At 36.1% G+C, this 24,111-nt stretch overlaps 1 protein-coding gene across 5 annotated transcripts in view; it reads right to left on the bottom strand.

The window, feature by feature from the left end:
- Window positions 1-24,111, bottom strand: part of LOC145279908 (neo-calmodulin) — a 933,613-nt gene that overhangs the window by 376,842 nt on the left and 532,660 nt on the right. For 4 of the 5 annotated variants that reach the window (XM_080131460.1, XM_080131459.1, XM_080131462.1 and 1 more), the window contains exon 3: window positions 15,104-15,247. In XM_080131460.1, coding sequence (XP_079987586.1) covers window positions 15,104-15,247 — 144 coding nt within the window. Of the gene's footprint in view, window positions 1-15,103; window positions 15,248-17,298; window positions 17,339-24,111 lie in introns of those variants that run through there. The other variant, XM_080131463.1, reaches the window with a different exon arrangement.

Here is a 24,111-nt window from a genome sequence, read left to right as displayed (position 1 = left end):
TGCATTCGCTCAAATGCTGACACAATGCCGCCAGTTTATATCGCCGAATTCGTCAGGATCCATGTTTTTTTCCAATACCTCCTCTCTCTATTGGTCTTTTCGTCTTCTTTTCTTCTTCTTCTCCTTCTCTCTCTCTCTCTCTCTCCGTCTCTCGATTTCTGCTTGCTTATTTAGCACTTTATCTAATATATAACATCACCATTTCAAATTTACAGTTTGTCAAGCATTAATCTGATTAATGAATGTTTGATAATTCTTTTATGGTATCACTATCGATTTAAAAGTCTATATATGTTGCTTAGACAGTGTGATTAAATCTAGCTTATATCATTGAAGTTTAATGTGTTATTATAGAAAATTTTGCCCCATCACTAAATTTAATTTTCTCTAGTTTTTCGGAAGGAGGCTGGTCTATTTCGTCCGGTGCCTGTGTCTATAGTAAAGCTCTTGCGAAATGATAGTCGCTACGGCACATCATGCAGTCCAAATAGATGGTGATTGTCGTTAATTTGCTTATCACGCTCTGTCATCGCTATTGTCTTTCGACGTATATGCAACAAGGCGATTTCGGCCTTCACTAGAAATAGATGACAGGTTGCTCGATTTCAGGTTGCCGGTAATCGTCCTGCATGCATTATTATGGAGTCCATAGCCTTAATAGTGCGGTTAATGCAATGCTGCGTTTAACCTAGCTTACTAGTGTCGGGTAGGTGCAGAACGGTCAAGAAGTGACAAATCAAACTCAGTGACTTCTGTTGACAGAGCGTGCATCTGCGTTTCGAGACAGGTAAGTGAGTGTATTTTGTGGCTCATATAGATTGATGCGGATTAGAGAATAAAGATTATTCCTCTGATATGGGGCGGGCGGTTATAAGGGCAAAGGAATTACTACTGGGTTGCGAATAACTCGGGTAACGAGAAGTGAAGGGGTGTATAAAATAAAAATAAAAAGGGCCGGCATACGTGACACGTTGATCGGTGGGTTGGGCCCCGGGCGGGGGTGATAGTATAACAAGATACCTTATTTAGATACCTTGGGTTGACTCTAGTTTTGTACTCTGTGCTTTAGCGGAGATGTAGGAAAAATCACACATGGTCCTTCAAAATGATAGATAGTAAATTAGTAAGCGCGTTCCACTGGCGCAAGGAAAATAAGATTGGTTAGAGTGTCACATTTTTTCGTATCTGTGCCGGGAGCGGTAGTTTCGAAGGTTTGTAAATCCGAGCGATGTAGTACGGTAGAGATATTTTATCTAAATGTAAAGTTGACTATCGCAGATACTGTAAGTAAGGGTTTTCTGTTTTGTTCCCCAGATGTAGATGTACCGTTGGGGATATAGTTAGAAGATGATGAATGAAATTCGGTGAGTTTAGTCTTTAACACCTAGGAAGAATAAGGGTCAGAAAATAATGGACAAAGAAATCGTCCAGACGTTGAGAGAGATTAAGAGTTAGAACGAATTGGTGGACGAAGGAATCGTCGAGATGTTGAGAGGCCGTTTATGTGAAAAGTTGTTGGAAATGGATGGAAGCAATTGATGTCGGTCGTAGGAGGAGTAGCCCACACCATGAAGAGAAATGTTATGAAAAATTCAGTCTAGGTATTATAGAGGCGTGGTCAGTGGAAAATATCTGACCTGGAAAATAAAATTAAGAAATATATATATATATATATATATATATATATATATATATATATATATATATATATATATGTATGTATGTATGTATGTATATATATATATGATATGATATGTGTTATTTTCTGACAATTTCGTTGCTTGACGGCGTGTGAAGATTTAAGGACTTTCATCATAAATGTCATAGGATAGGTAGTAAGGAAACACGTAAATGATAGGAAGAGGGGTGTCATGGATGACATGAATAGCGTCGTTAACACGTTGCTGCGTTTAACCCAGCTTACTCGTGTCGGATAGGTGTAGAAAGGTAAAGGGGTAGCTCATCAAACTCTGTGACTTCCGTTGTGTGCACCTGCGTTGCAAAACAGGTTAGTGAGTGTATTTTTGGTACGAGCGGTTAAAGGGGATTACGATCCCCACACATACATACATATAAATAGAAATGCACATGGGGATTTTTTTTTTAGATAGAATCAGAGTCGAGAGTAAAAGAGAGTAGACAGTCTATTGGAGTTGAGGTTGATGGATCAGAAGGGTCAAAGGAAATATGCGTCGACGTTAACACAAAAAAGCTTGTGTCAACAATGCGAGTGGTTCCCTGGTCCACTTGTAGATGAAATTTGCCAGAAAATTGGCGTTGTGTTTTCGTCTTAGATGCTCTTTACAGCTCATCGACCAGTGACGGGAAGAATCAATCCCAGAAGACCAAGATAACATAAAAAGGATATGGTGAACTATAGCGCGTCACACACACAGTTAAGAACTATACAAAACTTAAGGGTCCTTAAAAGGAGCTGGGCCATGTGTATACACACTCGACTGTATAAATGTATGTAAACCCTATATAAGACTTGTGTATGTAATTGAATGGGGTAGATGCACGCAGCGATTTGGAAGAAACAATCACAATAAAATTAAAATAAAAGACATTAGAACCCAAGATACGTTAGAGCAAGATACACATAACCACGGTCACACATTATAATATATAAAACGGTGATAACACATCACACCATATTGAGCTCGACGTCGACTTTGCAACATAAGAAGAACGAGTCTATGCTGCTATACAGTATTCTGCGATGGGGTAGTACAGCGCTAAAGTGCCTTGACTCCCCAAAAGCTGTTAGCCAGAGTCGCTAACAGCTTTTGGGGAGCCGAGGCACAGACGTTTCCCATATTGCTGCAGAGGGCAAAAATCTACAATCCTGAAGATTAATGAATAGCTTCGAGCAACAAAGAGGGCTTCATGAAGACCAAACAATCCTGATGTACAATCTCTATGCAGAACTCGCTTCTTCTCATCCTCCTCCTCCTCCTCCTCCTCCTCCTCCTCCTCCTCCTCCTCCGTAACATTAATAATCAGTTTAATGTATTTCGGTTTCTTATAAAAAAAAGTGGGTCATTTCATTTAATTACTTCAGTAAGTAAAAATCTTATTTCCAACATATTGATTCTCCTTCCGTTTATTCACGGCACTCCCCCTGTCTCTGACTCGATCTACTATCTTTTCTATCTACGGTGAGAGACAGCGACAGTTTTATTTATGCATTGCGGCTTTACTACTACTACTACTACTACTACTACTACTACTACTACTACTACTACAACTACTACTACTAAAACAACAATGATTCATGGCAATCGTTTTTTATAAGACCACGATAAAATTATTTATGTTGTTTAATAATGTCATCAAATTTTGTATCTAAACAGAATTAAATAGTTTCCGAATCGTCGATTTTTTTAAGCTTCAAATCTCGCAGCACTAATTTGTGCTGCTGTCTAGTGACATATACGCAAGCAATAAGACGTGACCAGCACGTTAGGAAAGAATATATTATTTGCATTTTTTAAACTAATGCTTACCTCAAACAAGGAATAATGCAACTTGGGCGTAGGGAGCTACAATTTGGGACCACGTTTATATGGAACTATGTAAGGAACTGAGCGAGATATTATTTTACATTACTTTTAAACTTCTGAATGTTAGTACAGTCAGGGACGCAGTAGACCGGGAGAAAATTCTAAAGTCTAGCAACCCGAAGGAAAAAAGCTATTCGAGTAAAAGACTTTCAAGCATCTATGAACCTATAAAATAGAGGAATGAGATATTTCTATTGGACGGGTTCGTCGGGGTATGTACGTTGGGGGGATTCAAGTGCAATGAGTATTAGAGCATTAAAATACTTGTAAAACAGGGATTGCGGCGATGGGACTTGGAGCTTTGTTGACAGTGCGGGACTTATGAGATTAAAGAGTGTGATAGATCTTTTGGGGGCCTGTTCAAATGGGAGAAACTAGTAGTTAAGCAGCCAGCCCAGATGTGGCAACAATACTCCATGCATGGGCGAATGGTCGCTTTGTAGAGATACAGGATACTCACAGGTGTGAGTCATTTTCTCGCACGGTATAAGCAACCTGCTTTCTTTGCAGCAGTTTGTGCAATGTCTTTAAGGTATTTGTGCTAATTCATGTTGCATATGAATGTTAAGCTGAGGTGTTTGAATGAAAGGATTCTCATGTAGAGTGTTATTAGTCATGTTATTAGTCATGGCTATCAGTAGTTGAAAAGTCTTCTGGTAATTTTTCTCGTTGACAAAATGTCTCCTAAAGAAAAATAGACCTAAGGGATAATATTTTATTTATTTCGTTTTTTGTTTTTCTTCCGTTTTCTTTTGTCTAGAATACCTGCAATTAAATTCTGTCACCCCAAAATAGGAAAAATCTTTGCTATTTAAAAAAAAAAAAAATTTCTGACTCCAAGACACAGTATATGTTCTGCACTATAGACATTCACGAAGAGGCTCCGCGGAGATCGCAGCGAGAGAGACGGCCGCCATGTTGGTCGAGCGACTACGTGATGGGTTGACATGTGATGATCGTGTAGATCAAGGGGCGTGTGGTTTGATTTGACCCGCTTTGTAAATTGGCTGTTTGGAGAAATGGAAAACTAGATGGCTCTGGTTGATAGTCAATTTGCATAAGTGGAGAAATGGGCAGCATATAAACAGTATTTTTTTTAAGCAGCGTGAAGAGCGCAGAGAGTGAAACGACGGTTGGAAGAAGTGACGGTGAATGCTTTTTGTCACGGTGAATTATTTTTGGACGTTGAAGAGCTCGACCTTTTGGAAGGAACAGCTGTGTCTTATATATTTTTTTAAAATTTCTTTTTTTTTTCTACTTCACTACAAGCTATTTCGGGGGGAACTATGGAAGAAAAGAGGATCAGCAGTGAAATGCTTAAGACGTTCTCTGGAGAGGGAGATGTTATAACCTGGCTGACCAAGGTTAAACTTGTCGCTAAGTTGCGGGACATCGCGGATGTTGCCAGCTTGATACCGCTGTATCTTGATGGTGATGCTCTGGCCCTATATCTGGAGATGCTGGAGGAGGATCGACTGTCTATTGACGCCATTGGATTGAGGAAAAGTTGAAGGAAGCATTTACCGAAGGACCGTTTGTAGCATATGGCAAACTAAGCCGTATGGTGTGGACCGGAGAGCCTGTCGATGTTTACGCCAACAATATCAGGAGGTTGTCGGGACTAGCAGGATTCAATGGAGGAAGCCGTCGACAGATAGTTAAGATGGCCTTTATCAATGACCATATTTCTATAGCTCTGCAGCAACTGCCCGGTGTAAATGCTATGGAGGTGGCGGAGTTGATTACACTGGCTAGGGTGCTGGCCAGGAAAAAAGAGAGTGAGCAAGGAAATTGTAGCTGTCGCTCAACGAAGCAAACTGCAGCAGGAAATTGTGAAGGACGAAAAGCAGAGAGGACTGTGACAGAGACCCAGGTTCTCTGGCAGATGCTACCGATGCCAAGGCCCCCATATGGCGAGGTAGTGCCGGGAGCCAAAGCCAGAAGTAACGTGTTACCGCTGTGGGGAAGTCGGCCACATCAGCAGATTCTGTCCCCAGGGAAACGAACAGGGGGAAGCCACTGCGCCGGTGGCTACCCCACTTATTCGATGAAGGCGCTTCAGGGTATGTCACCACAAGTAGAGGTGACCCTAAATGGACGAAGTGCCAAAGCCCTTGTCGACACGGGCTGTACTTCAACAATTGTCACCAAAAACATGGTTGACACTTGCAATGGAACCAGCAGCATTATGGCAGTTGACGGCAGAGAGGTGAAGTGCAATGGCACAAGTATCGTTCGGTTGATGGTACGTGGGATGTCACTAACAATCCAGGCGATTGTTATTAACAAAATTGTCACGGGTGTCGATGTGGTGCTAGGGATGGACGCAATTGCTCGACTAGGGGGCGTTACGGTATATAGGAACTCCGTGAGATTTGGAGGACATCAAGGGGCTGCAGGTGTGCAATTCGAAAAAGGTGTCACAGAAACGGCCGGGTCAGACAAAAGTTGCACGATAGAAGACCAGGATTTCTCTGCACACTTTCATGGTGAGAAATGGACAGTCAAGTGTGCATGGGAGAGAGAACCTCCCATACTGAACAACAGAGTGGAATGCTACGAGCATACGTAGCGAGGAGGCACAAGAGTTGAATTTGAGGAGGTGGACCAATGGATCTCAGAGGGGATTTTAAGACCATGGACGGAGAAGGTGGAAGGTGTGCTGCCGTTAATGGCGGTTGTTCAGCCCACAAAACAAAAAGTTCGGCCAGTACTGGACTTCAGGGAGCTGAATGTACACCTTGCGTGTCACACGGGAGGCGATGTAATGGACGTGTGCGGAGAGACCGTGCGAGAGTGGAGGAAGATTCAGAAGGCTGCGACGACTGTGGATTTAAAATCTGCATACCTACAGATCCACATTTCACAGGAGTTCTGGAAATACCAGCTGGTCAGATGCAAGGGCCGAACGTACTGCCTGACTAGGTTGGGTTTTGGCCTGAATTCTGCACCAAAAATCATGTCAGCGATCCTCAAAACGGTGCTAAGCAAGGAGGACGCAGTCAGAAGAGCCACCAGTTCCTACATTGATGATATTTTGGTGGATGAGACGGTAACAGCTGCGGAGGACGTAGTAAAACACCTCAGCAGCGAGAGAGACGGCCGCCATGTTGGTCGAGCGACTACGTGATGGGTTGACATGTGATGATCGTGTAGATCAAGGGGCGTGTGGTTTGAGTTGTCCCGCTTTGCAAATTGGCTGTTTGAAGAAATGGAAAACTAGATGGCTCTGGTTGATAGTCAATTTGCATAAGTGGAGAAATGGGCAGCATATAAACAGTATTTTTTTTTTAAGCAGGGGTGAAGAGCGCAGAGAGTGAAACGACGGTTGGAATAAGTGACGGTGAATTCTTTTTGTGACGGTGAATTATTTTTGGACGTTGAAGAGCTCAACCTTTTGGAAGGAACAGCTGTGTCTTATATATTTTTTTAAAATTTCTTTTTTTTTTCTACTTCACTACAATACTTTAACATTTTATCATATTCTTAAACTAATATATGAACAATATTTAATCATATATTAATTCCGCTCTTAAATCAACAAGTTGCAAATCTAGATTATTCCACCGCATGTTTTTTTTTACTTACCTCCTCTTTTCCAGTAACAATGAAATGGAAAACATAGTAAACTCCTTTTCAATTATTTTGAGGGGTGTAACTTTTCAGTAGATATATAATCTTTCGTACTGACTCAATTAAACATGACTACTCATGTGAAGTCGCAGAAATACCTGGTTTAGGACCCAAACGCGGAGCTAACCATCTCGATACTGATAGACCCGTAGATCTTCTCGGGTCATCCGTTTAAGAGAAGAAAAACTCTTAAGCTAAATCTGTTTTAAAGACCCAATACGTGTTGGCACAAAATAAAATTAGAGTAACGCCTCTTCAGTTCTGGTCGACAACTTTCCTAGAGCTGGTGATTCGAACAAATTATCAGTTTGTGAAACTAAACTGCTTAATGAGTAGGAGTAGATAGGCTCTACATATCGCTTGGCTTTCATACTCCTTTGCCTATAAGCCAGGCGCAGAGGTGCGATCACACTTACTCGACAGAAACACCAAATGTTTGACCTTGTTTCCTGACTAGGGCAATGATCGCTGTTTCTCACTCCCACCACGTTCCCATCCCCTAACACTGGCCATCTTGGGGATGCTTGAGTGCCATATATACCAATGCAATTGGATTAGGCTGACAGATTGAGTGTACCGGTTTGACAGTTTGTCCGGCTGCTGTATTTCGACTGAGAGTACAGACGCCCTAACTCTTTTGTAGCGCTTAGACCGACCGCTCCATCATCGATTGTATGATATCAGGATAGCTGTAGTGCCATATCTCGCACGGAAAATGACTCTGCACCCATCTCCGAGGGGCCTTCCCGAGGCCACAATCCTGTAGATGAAGAATCGACTAATAGTCTACTTTTGTTGCGTGTTTGGTATTCTATACAACCACTTTGTCTATCACCCTAAAACTGAAACTTTTAAATAAAATAAAATAACAGTTCATTTAAAAATTACAATCAAACTAGGCTTGAATGCAAAGAAAACCAATTCGCCTCTTCTTTTGAGGCTTGGACTCACGAATATCTGCGGGCTTAGAACTAATTTAGATGATGTTGAATCATTTCTCCTAGAAAACTCCCCGAATCTCTTGGCGCTAAGTGAAACTAACCTACACTACTCCATCCTCTCTAAACCCTTTAACATGTTTGGTTATCTCCCACTTTGCCCTAAGCACTCAGACAGACATATGTACGTCTATACTTTAAACACCCTCCCCTTGACTAGAGAATCAAAACTAGAATCAGACGACCAGGCCCTTGTGTGATTTAGATTTAACCTGCAACATAGCGTTAGCTGCTTATATTTTCGCTCTTCCTAAACCCAGAACTGTACTCTAATCAACGAAGTCTCTGATCACATAGATACAGTACCCTCCTTGATACTAGCGCGCAGGTACATGTATTTGCTGATTTTAATGTCCACCACAGTAGCATAACACATAGATCCTCTATATCTCATTCCCTATCACAAACAGTTACGTTTTCGATTTACAGGAATAACAAGCCTCACTTTTCGATCTATTTCTGACCACAATTACCGATGATTACGTAACAAATCTCCATAGCCCACTAGGGAATGCTGATCACTTTGTGATAATGGTAGAAATTACTCGAAACTCTCGACCCAAAGTTGAAACGCCATTGCTCAAAACGACAAGGTATAATAAGAACTCTTACTGAGAAGCCATCAGAGATGCTCAATGGTGAAATGTCTTTTCTCTTCCTGGAGAACAGTGCGCAAATGGGACCCTGAATGGTTCAAAGCGGCAATTGAAGCACATGTTCACACGCGGAAGTTCTATAGCAAACTCCACTCTCTCCAATGGTTTCTACTTGTGCAGCTGCCATTGCTCAAAGGCAATGTGCATACTGCAGATCCGAAATAAGTCCAGTATAAACAGACAAAAGTTTATAGAAGCTAGAGGTAATTGTAAGAAAGAAGTAATTGCAACAAAGAAATTGCGACAGCTAAGAGAGAATATACCGAAACAACCAGAAAACACATTAAAGCGCAGAAATTAGGAACTCGTGATTTCTAGAAAAATATACAACAGTATAGAAAATAATGTGCAAACATCAATTCCTCCACTATCCAACAATTATGAGGTTGTGTGCACGGCAACCGAAATAGCTAACATGTTTGTCCGTCGGTATGCCTCAAACTCTACATTGGACCCAGCAAACCATTCCCTCTCTGATTTTCCTTTGCGGGCAAAAACCACACTAGATGATCTGGAAATCACTCCTTTTTAAGTACATCATATCACAAAACAAAAATTCTTAAATACCTCAAAAGCATGTGGACATGATCTCATCCCTGTACTATTAAAAAAAATGCTCCGTTGAGGTTACTCCAGTTCTCTCCAAACTTTTCAACGAACACCCTAACGCATCTTGCTTTCCTGACTGCTGGAAAACTGCTTCCGTGGTACGAGTTTACAAGAATTCAGGCGAAAGAACTGATCCATTAAATTATCACCCCATTAGCCCTCTCCCTCTTTTCACCAAAATATTTGAGTTCATAATTAATCCATAGTTCACTATTTACAGTTGTTAAACTTCTGTCCGGCCAACAATATGGATTTAGGCAAGCCCTGCTGCTGTAGATATTCTAGCTGTAATCTCTGAACGTATATCCCATGCACTGGATAAAGTCGAGGAAAGTAGTACAGTCGCCCTAGATATTTCTAAGGTCTTTGACAACGTATGGCAAGATGACCTTCTCAGGAAAATCAGATCATATGGTATTACTGGACGAATATTTAACATGATTAAATACTTCTTAAATAAGAGAAGAATCCAGGTTATCCTTGATAGTCGAACGTCAAAACAATATGACGCGGGTGTATCTCGGGGTCGATCCTTGGACCTTTATTATTTCTGATATTCATAAATTACTTCTCTGATAAAATTGTCTCTGAGATAGGTATATTTTCTGACAATACCACGCTCTATAACAGGCACGAAGGGAAAACAAATGAACACATATCCAAGGCGATGATGAAAACCCTAGTCGAAAACACCCAGTCTGTAGTGGAATGGGGACAAAAATGGTCACATTTAATGCTGCCAAGACTAAGCTTGTTTTCTTTAATTATTACAAGATACCTTCTCAATCACCAATAACTATGACTAATAATACATTACCTGAAAGTATGCTGTTCAAACTCTTCGGCTTAACGTTCACAGGGAACATGAGATGGAACATATACATCGAGGGCATTGCTGTGGCTGCTGAGAGGATAGTGGGCTCTCTCTACCGTGATAGAAAGTTACTTACGCCTGAAATTATCCTGTACCTCTACAAGGTTACCATTCATCCATGTATAGAGTATTGTTGTCACAGTTCAAAAGAGAGTCGCCTAGCTAATAGGTCCTAAACTGTCAGCTTGGCTTCAGCCTCTGTCCCATCGACGAAATGTTGCATCCTTCTGCCTGTTTTACAAGTATTTTAATGGTAGATGCTCCGACAAACTACAAGCCCTTTTACCCCCTCGACGAAAGCATCCCCGACAAACCCGACAAGCGGCAACATTCCACCTCTACACAGTAGAGCTCCCTAGATGACAGAAAGCCTTCTAATCTAATAGTTTCGTCTCCAGAACTGCTAGATTTATTATTTCCTTTCTGGATTCCTACTTCCCCTACTGTACTGACATGCAGAAGTTCAAGTGTAATGCAAACAGACATCTTGTTGCTCAACTCCCTACATAGTATCCCTGCAATTTATACTCTTGTTAGTAGCATCCTACATTAAAGTGGCACTTTTCCTTGTTTGGAGTAAAAATGCAATAAAAAATGTTAAAGGAAGCTAAGTCTTAGTAGCATTACATGTTGCCATCTATTTACGGCCTCATTCCACAACGAATTGAAAGTCGTTTTGTAAGGATTTTGCATGGTATATGCGGTCAGAGATGATCGTTAAAATATCTGCAGCGGAACGAGTTTGCCTTAATTCATACTGTTGATCAGAGAGAAGATTAGTTTTTTTTCGAGGTAGTTGACTAGTGTTTTATTGATTAATGACTAAAGAGATTTTAGCGAAGATGCAGAGACCGATAGGCCATATTTGAGCGGGTTATTTTCATTCGGCAGAATTCTTGAACACTGGTACCCCAGAGTTAATTTTCCAGCTATCAGTGCAGCAAAATTCAGCAAGATTGTTGTAGAGTTTTGAAAGTACAGAGGCTAAATTAGCTGATCATTTATCAAATAGTATAGTAGGGATGAAATCAGGGCCACACTTCTGTGTAAGTTCTTTTATATCGCGGATATGAAAGGGATGAATCTCAGGTCATCAAGTGTTGCTTTTGTCCGCATAGAATTTGGGCGGGAGTTGTTTGTTAGGTCAAGGTTGAAGTTGAAGGCAAATAACCGGGCGTTCAGCTTTCTCGGTTGCCATAGAAACAATCTCTTGGTTGCTGGAGAGTGGAGGCATTACTGATTATCCTTTATTTACTACACTAGTATAAATTTTCCAAAAATTGCGAGTTATCTTCTGCGACTCTATGCGTTTCCTGAATATTTTTCCTTCTGGAAAACTTTCTCAGTCCATCTACTTTTCCATGTATCCATCTAAACCTAAACCATCTGAGGACAAGTAAAATGAATTCCCACAAACATAACAGTTTTGAAACACTTTTATTGTCCCCTTACGAAGACTGAAATGGTAATAAACCTTATGGCTAGAATCTTCATTCCAATTTGGATCGAAATCTATTGCATGGTTTCGATTCTACAAGTGATTAAAATTTAAGGCTGAGCTTTCAATTTTTAAATAGAATTTGTATGTTAATATTATGCTCCCGAAAATGTTTTTAAAATACTCCAAGTAAAGATAAATTTATGGAATATTTAAGATTTCACAAAAATCGGCAATGTCTGAATTTTCTTGACCCCCCCCCCGTTCACTCTCTTTGCTTAAAACTAAATATAGCCTACGTTTACGTCGAGCATCTCTATTCCGAAATTTATAATAATCGGTTCGTTAGTTGACGAGTGAATCATGTAGATACAAATATATAAACATATATGCAGACATAACTTATAATATATATATATATAACAGTGTTTATATATACAAAATAAACATTACACACACACACACACACACACACATATATATATGTGTGTGTGTGTGTGTTTGTGTGTGTGTACATTTTTGAAACTGATACAGAAAAAGAAATACCATTATATTCGTGAGGGAGATAACTATTTTTATTGTCTAATTATGAGTTATTTACGTTGATTGTTGTGATCATGACATGGATTTTGAAAATAAATTGTAGCTTAGTACGTTATTACAGTGCCAATAACATGGTCCAACCATAACAAATAAAACTTAGCGGAAGTGGTTGTGAACAGATAACGAAAGAAAGCTACGAATAGAATATGTATAAAATAAAAAGATACAGATTTACATATGAATGAAGTAGATGACGCTGTTAGGAATATTCGATCTTGACAACTACTGATAAATTAAATACTGATATGACAAAAAATTTTAAATGTAACAAAAAGCTGCTTTATAAACAAAAACATTTCTAAAACACAAATAAAATCTAAAAATGTTTATTTAAAATTAATTCAATCGATTTTACTTATTTATTCTGAAGCAAATTTAAGAAAATTTGTTTGCAAAATAATTGCGTTTCCGAAAATTGGAACTAAGCTCAATTACAACAACAAATATTTGGAGAAAGGTAATTCAGTTCAAGCTAGAAATACAGAACTGTTACCAAATTGAAAATGCAGACGCAATTTACATATTTACATTTGCAGCTAGGAGAAAGAACAACTTTAAAGAAAAAAGAAAAAAAACATGAAAACCTTGACACGTGTTTCTTTTTTTATGTTAGTACATAACTATGACGGAAATAGCGTAGTTTTCGGAACGCCATTTATTTTAAATTATTAGTTTAGAATGTGAATCAGAAATAAACATTTTAATTCGAACGTTACTTAACAATTGATCTAATTTAGTAAATCTATGAATATTGCGTAGAATACTAAACAAATTGAGAAACAAAAAACATTCAGTTTTCCGAAACAAAATTTTCCGTGAAGAAAGTTTCTGGACACTGAAGACGATGGATTAAACGAAACACTTGCGATAGGAATCTGATATATAAATAGATAGATACAAACAGTAAAGATCTATGCATATAAACGAATAGATTCATGTATAGAAAAATATAAAAAAATCAATTATACCAAAATATATATTTAAACAATGAATGGGAAAACTTTTTTAAACAATGTAGACTTTATTTATTCTGCATGAGAGTTTCGATAAAAGTTATACTTTCTTCAGATGTGCATGTGCATAAGTATAATTCTCATTTCCTTCTTTTCTGCTTTATTTTAACCAATAATCACCATATCGTTCATTTCTAATGCTATCTATGATGTGATTAGACTTTTCGCCTAGAATACCTGAAAAAAAGATATAGATTATATTTGATATACGATTTATTACATAAGATTATTCCACAGAAAAATGCTTATTTCATCATTAGTTATTCTATACACACACACACACACACACACACACACACACACACACACACACACACACACACAATTGCAAACGATCTGCTGAAAATATACCGGATAAAATAAAAGAATTGTAAAAAAAGAATAAGAAAGTGTTTAATATGCACAACAAGAAGTGTTCAATCCGGGTAGTAAATGGTTAGTTTATTTGTATTATATATATATTTTTTTAAATAATTTCTGACGAGGACGCTTCACAGAACGTCTGAAACGCGCGTAAAAACGATTTCAATGACTTAAAAACATTATTATAATGATCCAAACATAATTCTCAGTGAAAAACCAAGACACTGAATAATAAAATAATGTTAAAAAATACACATTGTTGGTGACTACTCCCTTATTTAAATATACATCTTTCTTTCGTTGGAATTTCTTAACCCATTTTATTTAAATATATATATATATATATATATATATATATATATATATACGTGTGTGTAAATGCATGTATATATATATATATATATATATATATACATACATGCGTATTTATATATGCATACGTATACATGCATAGACGTATACAAACAAGAACGCGCACATATACATATATATATACTAGAATCTAAATTCATGCAATTTTGAACGTTTTTTGTGTAACTTACTTGCCATAAGTATATTTGCATACTATGCAATATATATATATATATATATATATATATATATATAACCCATCTACCTCTCACTTTTATAAATATATGTATATGAAAGAGAGAGAGAGGATATATATATATATATATATATATATATATATATATATATATATATTTACTCTGCTCCTGATGAAAATTCTGAATTAAATCAAGTAAGTTCACAAAAAAATTATTGTTTGACAAGGAGTACAAAAATGTTTAAGTTTTTTTCCTTAATCCATGTATTTTCAATGAATGGCTCATCTCATCGAAGGAAATGTTTTTAGCAAAATAGATGTGGGTAATTATAAATTTTACTTATTAGCACTCAAATGGAAAATTAAATTTAAAATGATAGTATTAAAAAGATGGTTGAATGAATGAGGATTCTGGAGCAGTAATCACATCCAAAGCAATGAACATATATATCTATGTGTGTGTGTGTGTGTGTGTGTGTGTGTGTGTGTGTGTGTGTGTGTGTGTGTGTGTGTGTGTGTGTGTGTGTGTGTGTTTGTGTGTGTGTGTGTGTGGATAGATAGATTGATAAATAGATAGATGGACTGAATATGATCATATATATAAAAAGAGTACTGAAGATTTTTTCATTGATAGTTATTTACGTTAGTGGCAAGACAAACAATAATAATGCCTTTAATAACAACCTCAACAATAAGTATAAATAGAATCAAAATCAAACAAAACACAAAAAAGAAATATTTTTTTAAAAAAGTAAAAAAAAAAAAATTAAAATCAAATAACGAAAGAGAAGAGGTTTCCTTACCGTCGGCATCCACCTCGTTGATCATATCCTGCAGCTCGGACTCGGTTGGGTTCTGTCCGAGGGAGCGCATCACAGTTCCAAGTTCCGATGTTGTTATGGTACCGTCGCCATCCTTATCGAACAGCGAGAAAGCCTCTTTGAATTCTGCAACGGAAAAACAGTCACATATACTCATGTCTCCACGAGTGAGTAATGTCGTCTTCTCCCGAAAACCAATATATTCCGAAATGTATTACTTTCCTTCTTGCTTCTTTTTTTTCTATTTTCTTCTTCTTCTTCTTCTTCCCCGTTTATTTTTTCTACTTTATTTTTATCTACTTCATTGCTATTACAAATTACATTTGTATAATATTTATCAGTCGTAAATATTTAAATAAATAATTCGTCTGAATTAAATGATGTTGTTTCACAAGTAAAACTTGCAAAGAAAGTTAAATAAACAATAAACGAAGTTTTCTTGTATAAAGTTACGTATGCAAGTGAGGGGGGCAAATCACGTGACACACTGACGAACTGTCACCACAGGCGTAAAAGTAACAGAAATATTTACGTTTTGTAAATATTTTAAATAATAATTATTACAATTAATGAACAATATTTAAATTACTTTAATAAAAAAGAACAAGTTGAATTGTTATTATTATTGAATTTATATATAATATTTATTTTAGATATTATCGTCTGCTTTTCAATAAAAACACGGGGACGTTTTTTAGTCAGAGGTGGATGTTTAAAATAACTTTTTAGCATTAATTTGTGGGCGCGCGCATTTTAAAATACGGTATTCCGTTTTACGTAGTTATGTCTTTTTACTTTTTTTTTGTGCAACTTTCTACTTGAAGTTTTTGCCTCTTCCTTCTCTATTGATGCGTTTTTGTTGATACTTTCTGCAGGTTTTCCTACTTTTCCTTTTCTTTTTTATCATCTGGCGCGTTTCTGATTGACAGATATTTATCTGGCCTGTAATTCTATTACACATCGCCTTGTTCAGCACACAAGGCCTTACGCGTCGCCTACCCCCTTCGTCTACCTTTAATGTCTTCTTTCTCTCTCTTCCCTTCCTTGTCTCCATTCTTATACACTCTATCCATCTCTATCTACATGAAGATAGAGTGCGATAGATCTTTCTACAGACCCTCCCCCCCCCCTTCGCTATCTTTAACTTTCTCTATATCTTTATTTTCTGTTTCTTTTTATTTCGCTCTCCTTTTCTTTCCCTGTAAATCGTCTCTCACTCCATTGCTTCTTGCTGGCTTAGTGTAGGTTAGTGTAGGTAGACGGCTTGCTCTTGCATCACCATCGTGTTAAGCAGAGTGAGGGAGAAAGGGGCGACGGCGCATATAAGTTCCCTCTGATGAATAGAAATGAAAAAAGCCAACTTTAGAATTGGAACAATACACACACGCAGATGCTCACAAGTTCTACCAAGTTTCTCTTGTCTATTAGTTTATACAATTACGGCGAAGAGAGAGAGAGAGAGAGAGAGAGAGAGAGAGAGAGAGAGAGAGAGAGAGAGAGCCCTTACGGGTATTACGTGAAAGACGCGCACCCTAATGGCCATGCGCATAATTGCTTGTACACCCTCATATATATAGCTACTAATATATATTTTTTGATCTTGGCTTGAGATACTTGCCTGTCTAGCCGCACTGATGAGCTGTGATACTGCAAAACAGTACTGAATGTGGATGATTATATGTATTGTATATATATATATATATATATATATATATATATAGAGAGAGAGAGAGAGAGAGAGAGAGAGAGAGAAAGAAAGGGAGAGAAATTTCTGACTACGCTTATATGTATATGCGTGTGTGTATGTGTAGTCCGAAATCTATTAAAGTTATTTTAGTTCTTTATTTTTATTTATTTATTTTTTTTTTTCATATTTTGGATTTGAACAGTGTTAACTGTTTTGCCGAGTTTTCCTTTTACATAATTATTAAAAAATACTTCACATTAGTAGTTGCTTGGGATCGCTAAGTAGTTTTACAAATAAATAGTAGCTAAATACATTATTATATAGACAATAAAGCGTTACAATAACAGATAAAAATTGACTGGTCAGAAGCAAAATTTGATTCGTCAGCTTCAATGCTATTTGGGTCTGACTTAGAAAAGCCGAAAAAAATGTTATATACATATACATGTACCGTGCTAGAAGATTGTGCACAACTGAGAGTATTCTGTACCTTTAAAAAGCCACCATTCGCCCATGCATAGAGTATTGTTGCTACATCTAGGCTGGTGCAACTGCTACTAGTTTCTGGTTATTACACAGGGTTAAAAAAAACTGTCACCAACTTAATAGGTTCCACACTAGCATTCAAACTAAAACATCTACCGCGATGCAGAAATGTTGCCTCTCTGTACCTGTTCCTATTTACAATGCCTCCCCACGGGACAGAGTTAGACACCAGGGTCGTTTTTTAACGTGGAGAAAGGGAACAAAAATAAAAATTGTCTCAGTCGTGAAGGATTTCTCCTCCACTGACAGAGAACAAGAAATTGAAGTGCAGCATCTGAAGAACAGATACTACACTGTGATCTTGCCCCGAAATTATTTTAACGGAATGTGCTCCTTAATTTAAACTTAAATTTAAGCACTTGTACTTTCATCATAAATATCCCCGACTAACAAAATCACACCCTATATTCGGAAAGACTTCTATTCAAATAGTTTCTATACCTTGGAATTCCCTCCTGTGTCCCTGCTGCCCTGACTAGATTGACATGCAGAAGTTCAAGTGTAATGTGAATAAACATCTCGCTGCTTAACTTATATATATTATATATATATGCGTATAATAAAATTGTGGAGTCTGCGTTCGCGCCTGGCCTCCATAGAATGGAAATAGGCACAAGCTTTAATAAAGACTTTTCATAACTATCTGCGTAAGTATACTTTCATAATTATGTTTCAGTTTGAAGAAATATGGTATAATAAAATTATGGGGTGTTCGTTCGCGCCTGACCTCCATAGAATGGAAATATGTCACAAAGTTTAACAAGGTTTTTTTAATATAGATCCACAGAATATTGTGATAAGTGTTTCAGTGTGAACAGGTATGGTATAATAAATTATGGGGTTTATCTATTTTATTTTTACTTCCATCATATTTTGCTTTGGTTTTGATACCCCCAAATTCAAAGCTATCTCTTTACAGACTTTCCTTTTCATAACCTATCATACTTTCATAAACCAGAGTCCATTTTTTGTAGGCTGTTTTTGAACACAGTCAACAACGGGTACTTTTGCTAGTATATATATATATATATATATATATATATATATATATATATATATATATATATACAACTATTCCTTGTACAGCAGCATTGTTTTCAATAAAGCCTTCATCAGGGTTCAGGCATAGTTTCGGCGTAGAAGCACCATTACCATAAGCTCAGAGCACGGTACTTGTGGAATTGCCATATACATGCTGATCCATATGGAAACTTGTTTTGTATTTTCTTTATACATTTTTCCTTGTTTGCGGATAAAGATCAAGATTATTGAAGAACGTGGGATGTGAGTTGACAATAAAACTTTGGCATCCGACTTCGATAGGAAATACAATAGTTTTTTATTTTTTTAGCCTTTTCTGATATATTGTCTTCGTAAAATTTTCATATCTTTACAGTTTGTGCTGGTATGCCCAGTCAAATTCTCCTCAAATTCAATTTCGCAAACTTTATTCAAATTAATGGAGTAAATGACGATATGCTGGCGCATTACCTTAATTTTATTTCGAAATACCAGCTGGTCTTAAGTTGAATGCAACGTACTAATACGTGCAATCATCATATATATATATATATATATATATATATATATATATATATATATATATATATATAGGCATTAAAGAACTCAATGCCTTTGCAATTATCCCCTAAAATGGGATTTTGTATTAATTTTATCTTTTGGAAACATATTTTCACTTTGTTGTACTTTCAACCTTGTTGCGATAATTAAATCCATTCAGTTGAGGAAACCAAATCCTCACACCGTAAAAACTTTTGCAAAAATTATTACAACATCTTTGGCAAGTTTAGTTTCGATGTGACATCTGACCTTCTTCAGGTGTATCTTGTCCAGGTATTCGTGGATAGGATTATGTCTTCATTCCCAGATATACTCTTCAGGAAGGGGTCAAGGTCGTTTGAAATTTCGGTCTATAATTGATGTTTCTTCCACAAGAAGTTTTGTATTCTGTCCCAGCCGAGCATGTGCCCATACTCGTTTTGCGATCCTTTACGTTTGCCTGGAGCTGGCTTTGAGTTACATCTCGGTATCGACATAGGAATGTGAGGTGGTAAGTCATCTTAGCCAGTTTTTGGTAGAGTTTTTCGATATATTTCCATTTTTGCATCATTTCCGGTCCGTAACGTAATATATAGTAATAATAATTAGTAATAAATAGTTATCTTTACTACTAGAAATAAAAATAGGTTTAAGGCTCCTAAATTTCGTACTGGAATTGCCTGCAAGGGTCCGTGGCGTAGTAGTTAGAATACTTGGAAAAATCAAATGTTAAATTAACATTCTCCTGAATGTTCAATTCTCAGTGTGAGTGACCGAACAATACAATTTCAAAATTACTTAGGACATCTATCCAGTCATGGCTGACAGAACAAGAGCATGCTACCTCCGTGAAGTAAATAAAGGGTTGCGCTCGACATTCAATCCAATGTAATTCGACAGAAATATTCCTGAGTTCGACCAGACACACTTAAAGAAGGTCGGAGGTTACGAAAGGTTGTGAAAATCACACTCAAGATGAGAACAGTAGTCCGATGAATCCAAATAATACGAATAACCGATCGGCATCTAAAAAATTCAGTAACTTTATGTATTTTTATGCTTAACGTCAAAATCGGACGAGAAAGTTTTCGCCATGTTAAAAGTGCATGTATTGTTATGTATAATTTTATTTGCCGTCATATTTTACGTGTGCCCTTTTACATGTTTTAATATTGGGAGTTTATTGTTGGCAATACACAATATGTCATCTAGTAAGTTTTTTTTTTATTTCCGCAGGTAATATTAGTAAACACGTTGTTTATTTAGTCCTGAGAGATCTATATAAGAACATTATACCACGAAGAAAAAAAAACGACATTCACACGTGTGCCTCAAAAGAGGGACCGCCTGATATTGTATATATAGAAACTTGGTTTTAGATGCATTAAAAGTAACAAGCCACCTCTTTCTCCATTGTACCACGTGATCAAGATCAAAGGAGAAATGATCAAAGAGAACTTGATCGTTTACGGTCTTTGATGTGCTGCCATAGATGGTAATGTTGTCAGCATAAATGTCTGCGAATGATGTAAAGATGTGATTTGGAAGATCATTAATGTAGATAAGGAAGAGAGTTGGGCCCAGGATGGATCCCTGAGAGATTCCAGCATTAATACTGAGATCTGATGTCTGTCCATAAACCAGAACTCTTATGAATCTATAACAGAGAAATGATTTAATAATTGAGAAGACATTTCCAGCTATACCATAGCTGGAGGTCTTGTGAACTAGACCTTTTTTTTAACACAGTGATCACCACTTATCAAGGCCCGGAAGCCACTCAGGGATAAGGGTTATTGCAAGTACATTACGTTAGTATGGAGATTTGATGAAGTGTTTACTTAAGGGGGCGGTTCATTAGGAATTTGTTAACATTGGACCTTTATGCCATACATTATCAAAGACCTTTGATATGTCAAGAGCAATTGCCCTAGAGAGGAAGCCTCCATCGAGAGATTCGCTAATCCTATGGAGATATAACTGTAAGCACATCTGCTGTAGATCTAGCAGAACGGAAACAATATTGCATGTTACTAAGAAGGTTATTTTTGCTGTTGTCAATTTTTATTTTATTTTAAGCTGTGTCTAATATTATAATGCTTTTTTCTAAGACGGGTAGATGTGGTTTATGTAATAAATAAAGAGATGCGTATCGAAGCTGTAAATATAAAAAAAAAATATAAGCTCACCTTAAATTATATTACCTACACATATTGCGACACAAGTAAATTTGGTAACTAATAAGTATATTTGCTTATAAAAGTGTACTGAGTTTTGTTTCTTTAAGTTCACAAGAAAAATGTCTTCAGTTAGAGAAATGTAGATAATTCTTTTTATCAATTTTGTTTAAATCATAAAAAATGTCTTAGTCTAAGACATTTCTGATCCTGTCGGAAAGTTAATCAAGCCCAATTATTTTCGGATCAGTAACATAATGGAAGAAAATCAGGTCATTATGAACCAAATAGCGATTTTTCTCATAGATTACTGAAATAATTCCTATAAATCGATACTTGATTCGAACTAACCTTTTTCTTTCACTAGTTTATTGATCCGAATATGATTTCATTTACTTAAGTAACTTTTGCTAATAATTAGGTAAATTTGTTAGACCTTTTATGGTCTAATCACTACCGGGCGCTAAAAAATGTATTTAAAATGTCAATATTTCGCTATCTCCGACTTTAGTAGCGATTTATCTGATAGATTGCATAGACTAAACTATTCATGTTATTCGTATATCCCACCAAAAGAGTGTTTACAAAAAAATATTCACTATGTGCCCTTCATAAAATCCTTTTACTTTTTCATGGATGGTTGATTAACATATTCTTCTTATGGAACGCCGGCCCCCGTCTTTAATATAAGGCATGCACAATCTTTTGCACCAATGAAAAACGAATTCTTACGTACAAAACTTGCTATTCAATTATTTAGTCATGACCCCCCCCCCCAAAAAAAAAAAATTACTCACTTTTAAGCAAGTTAACAAAAAATGCAACTATTCTTTTTATTATATTACTTACATGGAACATGGTTAATTTGCCAAATTTGTTATTGTAATACAAACAAAATAAAACAAGATTCATTTGTTAATACGCATTAAGTGGAACAAGTCAATTCGTTTATTATGTTATTTGAAGTTTACTCATCAAAACGTTCTAGAAAAACAAGAAGAGAAAAACAATAAAGTTAAAATTATATTTACAATAATTACTTGAACTATTTACTATTATAATCATTTTTGAAAACTTTTACAAACACAGAAAATAAAAAAAAAACATATATGACTAATAGTACACAGATTACCGAAGAGAAAGCTACAGAAGTCGGAAAACATCAAAGAAATCGTGAACGAAGACAAAAAACAACAGGTATTTCTAAGTAATAAATAATGAAATAAAGTAAAATAAAAACAGAAAAGGTGGACAGATTCACTTCACACGTATTAACAATTACTAGTACAGACGTAAACGCCACAAGTTATGCATCATTTATTATATGGCTAAACAAAGAAAACAATAAAACTAAAGAAAATGATAGAATAAGAAACTATAGCTAACAAAAATGAAGAAAGACTAAACAAGAACCATTAAGAACCCAACTAAAAGATACTAGCAAAATAACGAAGACTTAAAAGAAAAAAATACAAATCTCATCAATAAGATGTTTGAAAAAAAAGCATAGAAGCCATTTCATTAAAATGCAAAGAAAGGAAAACAAAAACGTAATAACTTTACTCGAGAGAAACAAAACGTTTTAAAGCAATATATGAAAAAAGCGACATGACCACTACAGAAATGCGCAATGTTGTAAAAATAAGAAATATGTTCATGGAATTTAAAAAAGAACGGCAGCTGAAATTAATAAAAACAAAAAAAAAAACACCCAAGACGACATTGAGAAAATGGGCAACTCGAAAGTTCTTGAATATGGCAAAATATATATATATATATAGTCTTGAATATGGCAGAATATATATATATATATATATATATATATATATATATATATATATATATATATGTGTGTGTGTGTGTGTATGTGTGTGTATATAGTCTTTTTAAATATAATATAGCATGAAAGTCTAACATAAACTCCAAGATATATACACATGAGTGACCAAAGAAGGTGCCACTTAAATGCAAAAGTGATCAGGAAATTATCGTAAGCAACTACAGATCGACAACCTTCCTACTAATCACGTAGAAAATTGTATGAGTAAAACTGAACGATAATATATTAGATCATTAGGAAAGCTAAAAGAACAAGAAAAATATATAATTCCGAATATGAAAATGCATATGAAAATGTATATTACTGTTGTCTCCTTAAATGATTTATAGACATTGTTATATTTCCTCAATGTCGATTTTTAACGACCAATGTCGTAACCAAAAACTCAGAAGTCAGCTGAAATATTTGATTTATATTGTTTGCATTTATAAAAAAAAACAATGCATCGATTTTGGTTTAAAGACTAATTTCTTATATTTTCAATTCCACTGCGGTTTCAATGTATAAATAGTTGATATGTTACACATACACAGGTCGTCAACGTGACCTCTACATCTGAACACCATTAATACTCTCTATTTGACAGGAGATATCGACTACGGGAGGCATTCGTAGATATTCGACAATCTGTAATAAAAAATAATATTTATAATTTACAGAGGAATATTGAAGTCGGCCGAAATATTTTATTTATATTCTTTTTATTTATTGAAAACATCTTTATATCGATTTGGGTTATCAAAATAATGTCGTATATTTTCAATACTACGGTGCTTTTACATGTAAAAATATATTTTTTATATATATATGTGCGCGTGTGTGCCAGCGTGTGTGTGCACAATATACAAAGATCTAAACATTAAGGAAGTTGTTTATATATATATATATATATATATATATATATATATATATATATATATATTATTTACTATGCTGATTATTAAATACCTACAGACAATATTGTTTCATCTCTTCGGGAATCTTCAGTCTACACGGTTACTGTCGGTCAGAAGGTTTGAACCCGTCAACGAAGTCATCTTTGACTCCATTAGGAAGGAACAAATCACCTCGGCCAACCTTAACTGCTAGAAATATCGTTGAAATTTAAACATTTATTTTTAAATGATTTGAAGTCTTTACGAGTGATTTAATGATTATAACATCATGATCTGCTCATACG

The sequence above is a fragment of the Euprymna scolopes genome, chromosome 7 (genome assembly GCF_053919585.1).
Source record: "Euprymna scolopes isolate OS-2025 chromosome 7, ASM5391958v1, whole genome shotgun sequence".
In the NCBI taxonomy this organism is placed as follows: Eukaryota; Metazoa; Mollusca; class Cephalopoda; order Sepiida; family Sepiolidae; genus Euprymna; species Euprymna scolopes.
This window is presented reverse-complemented; position numbering and strand designations above follow the sequence as displayed.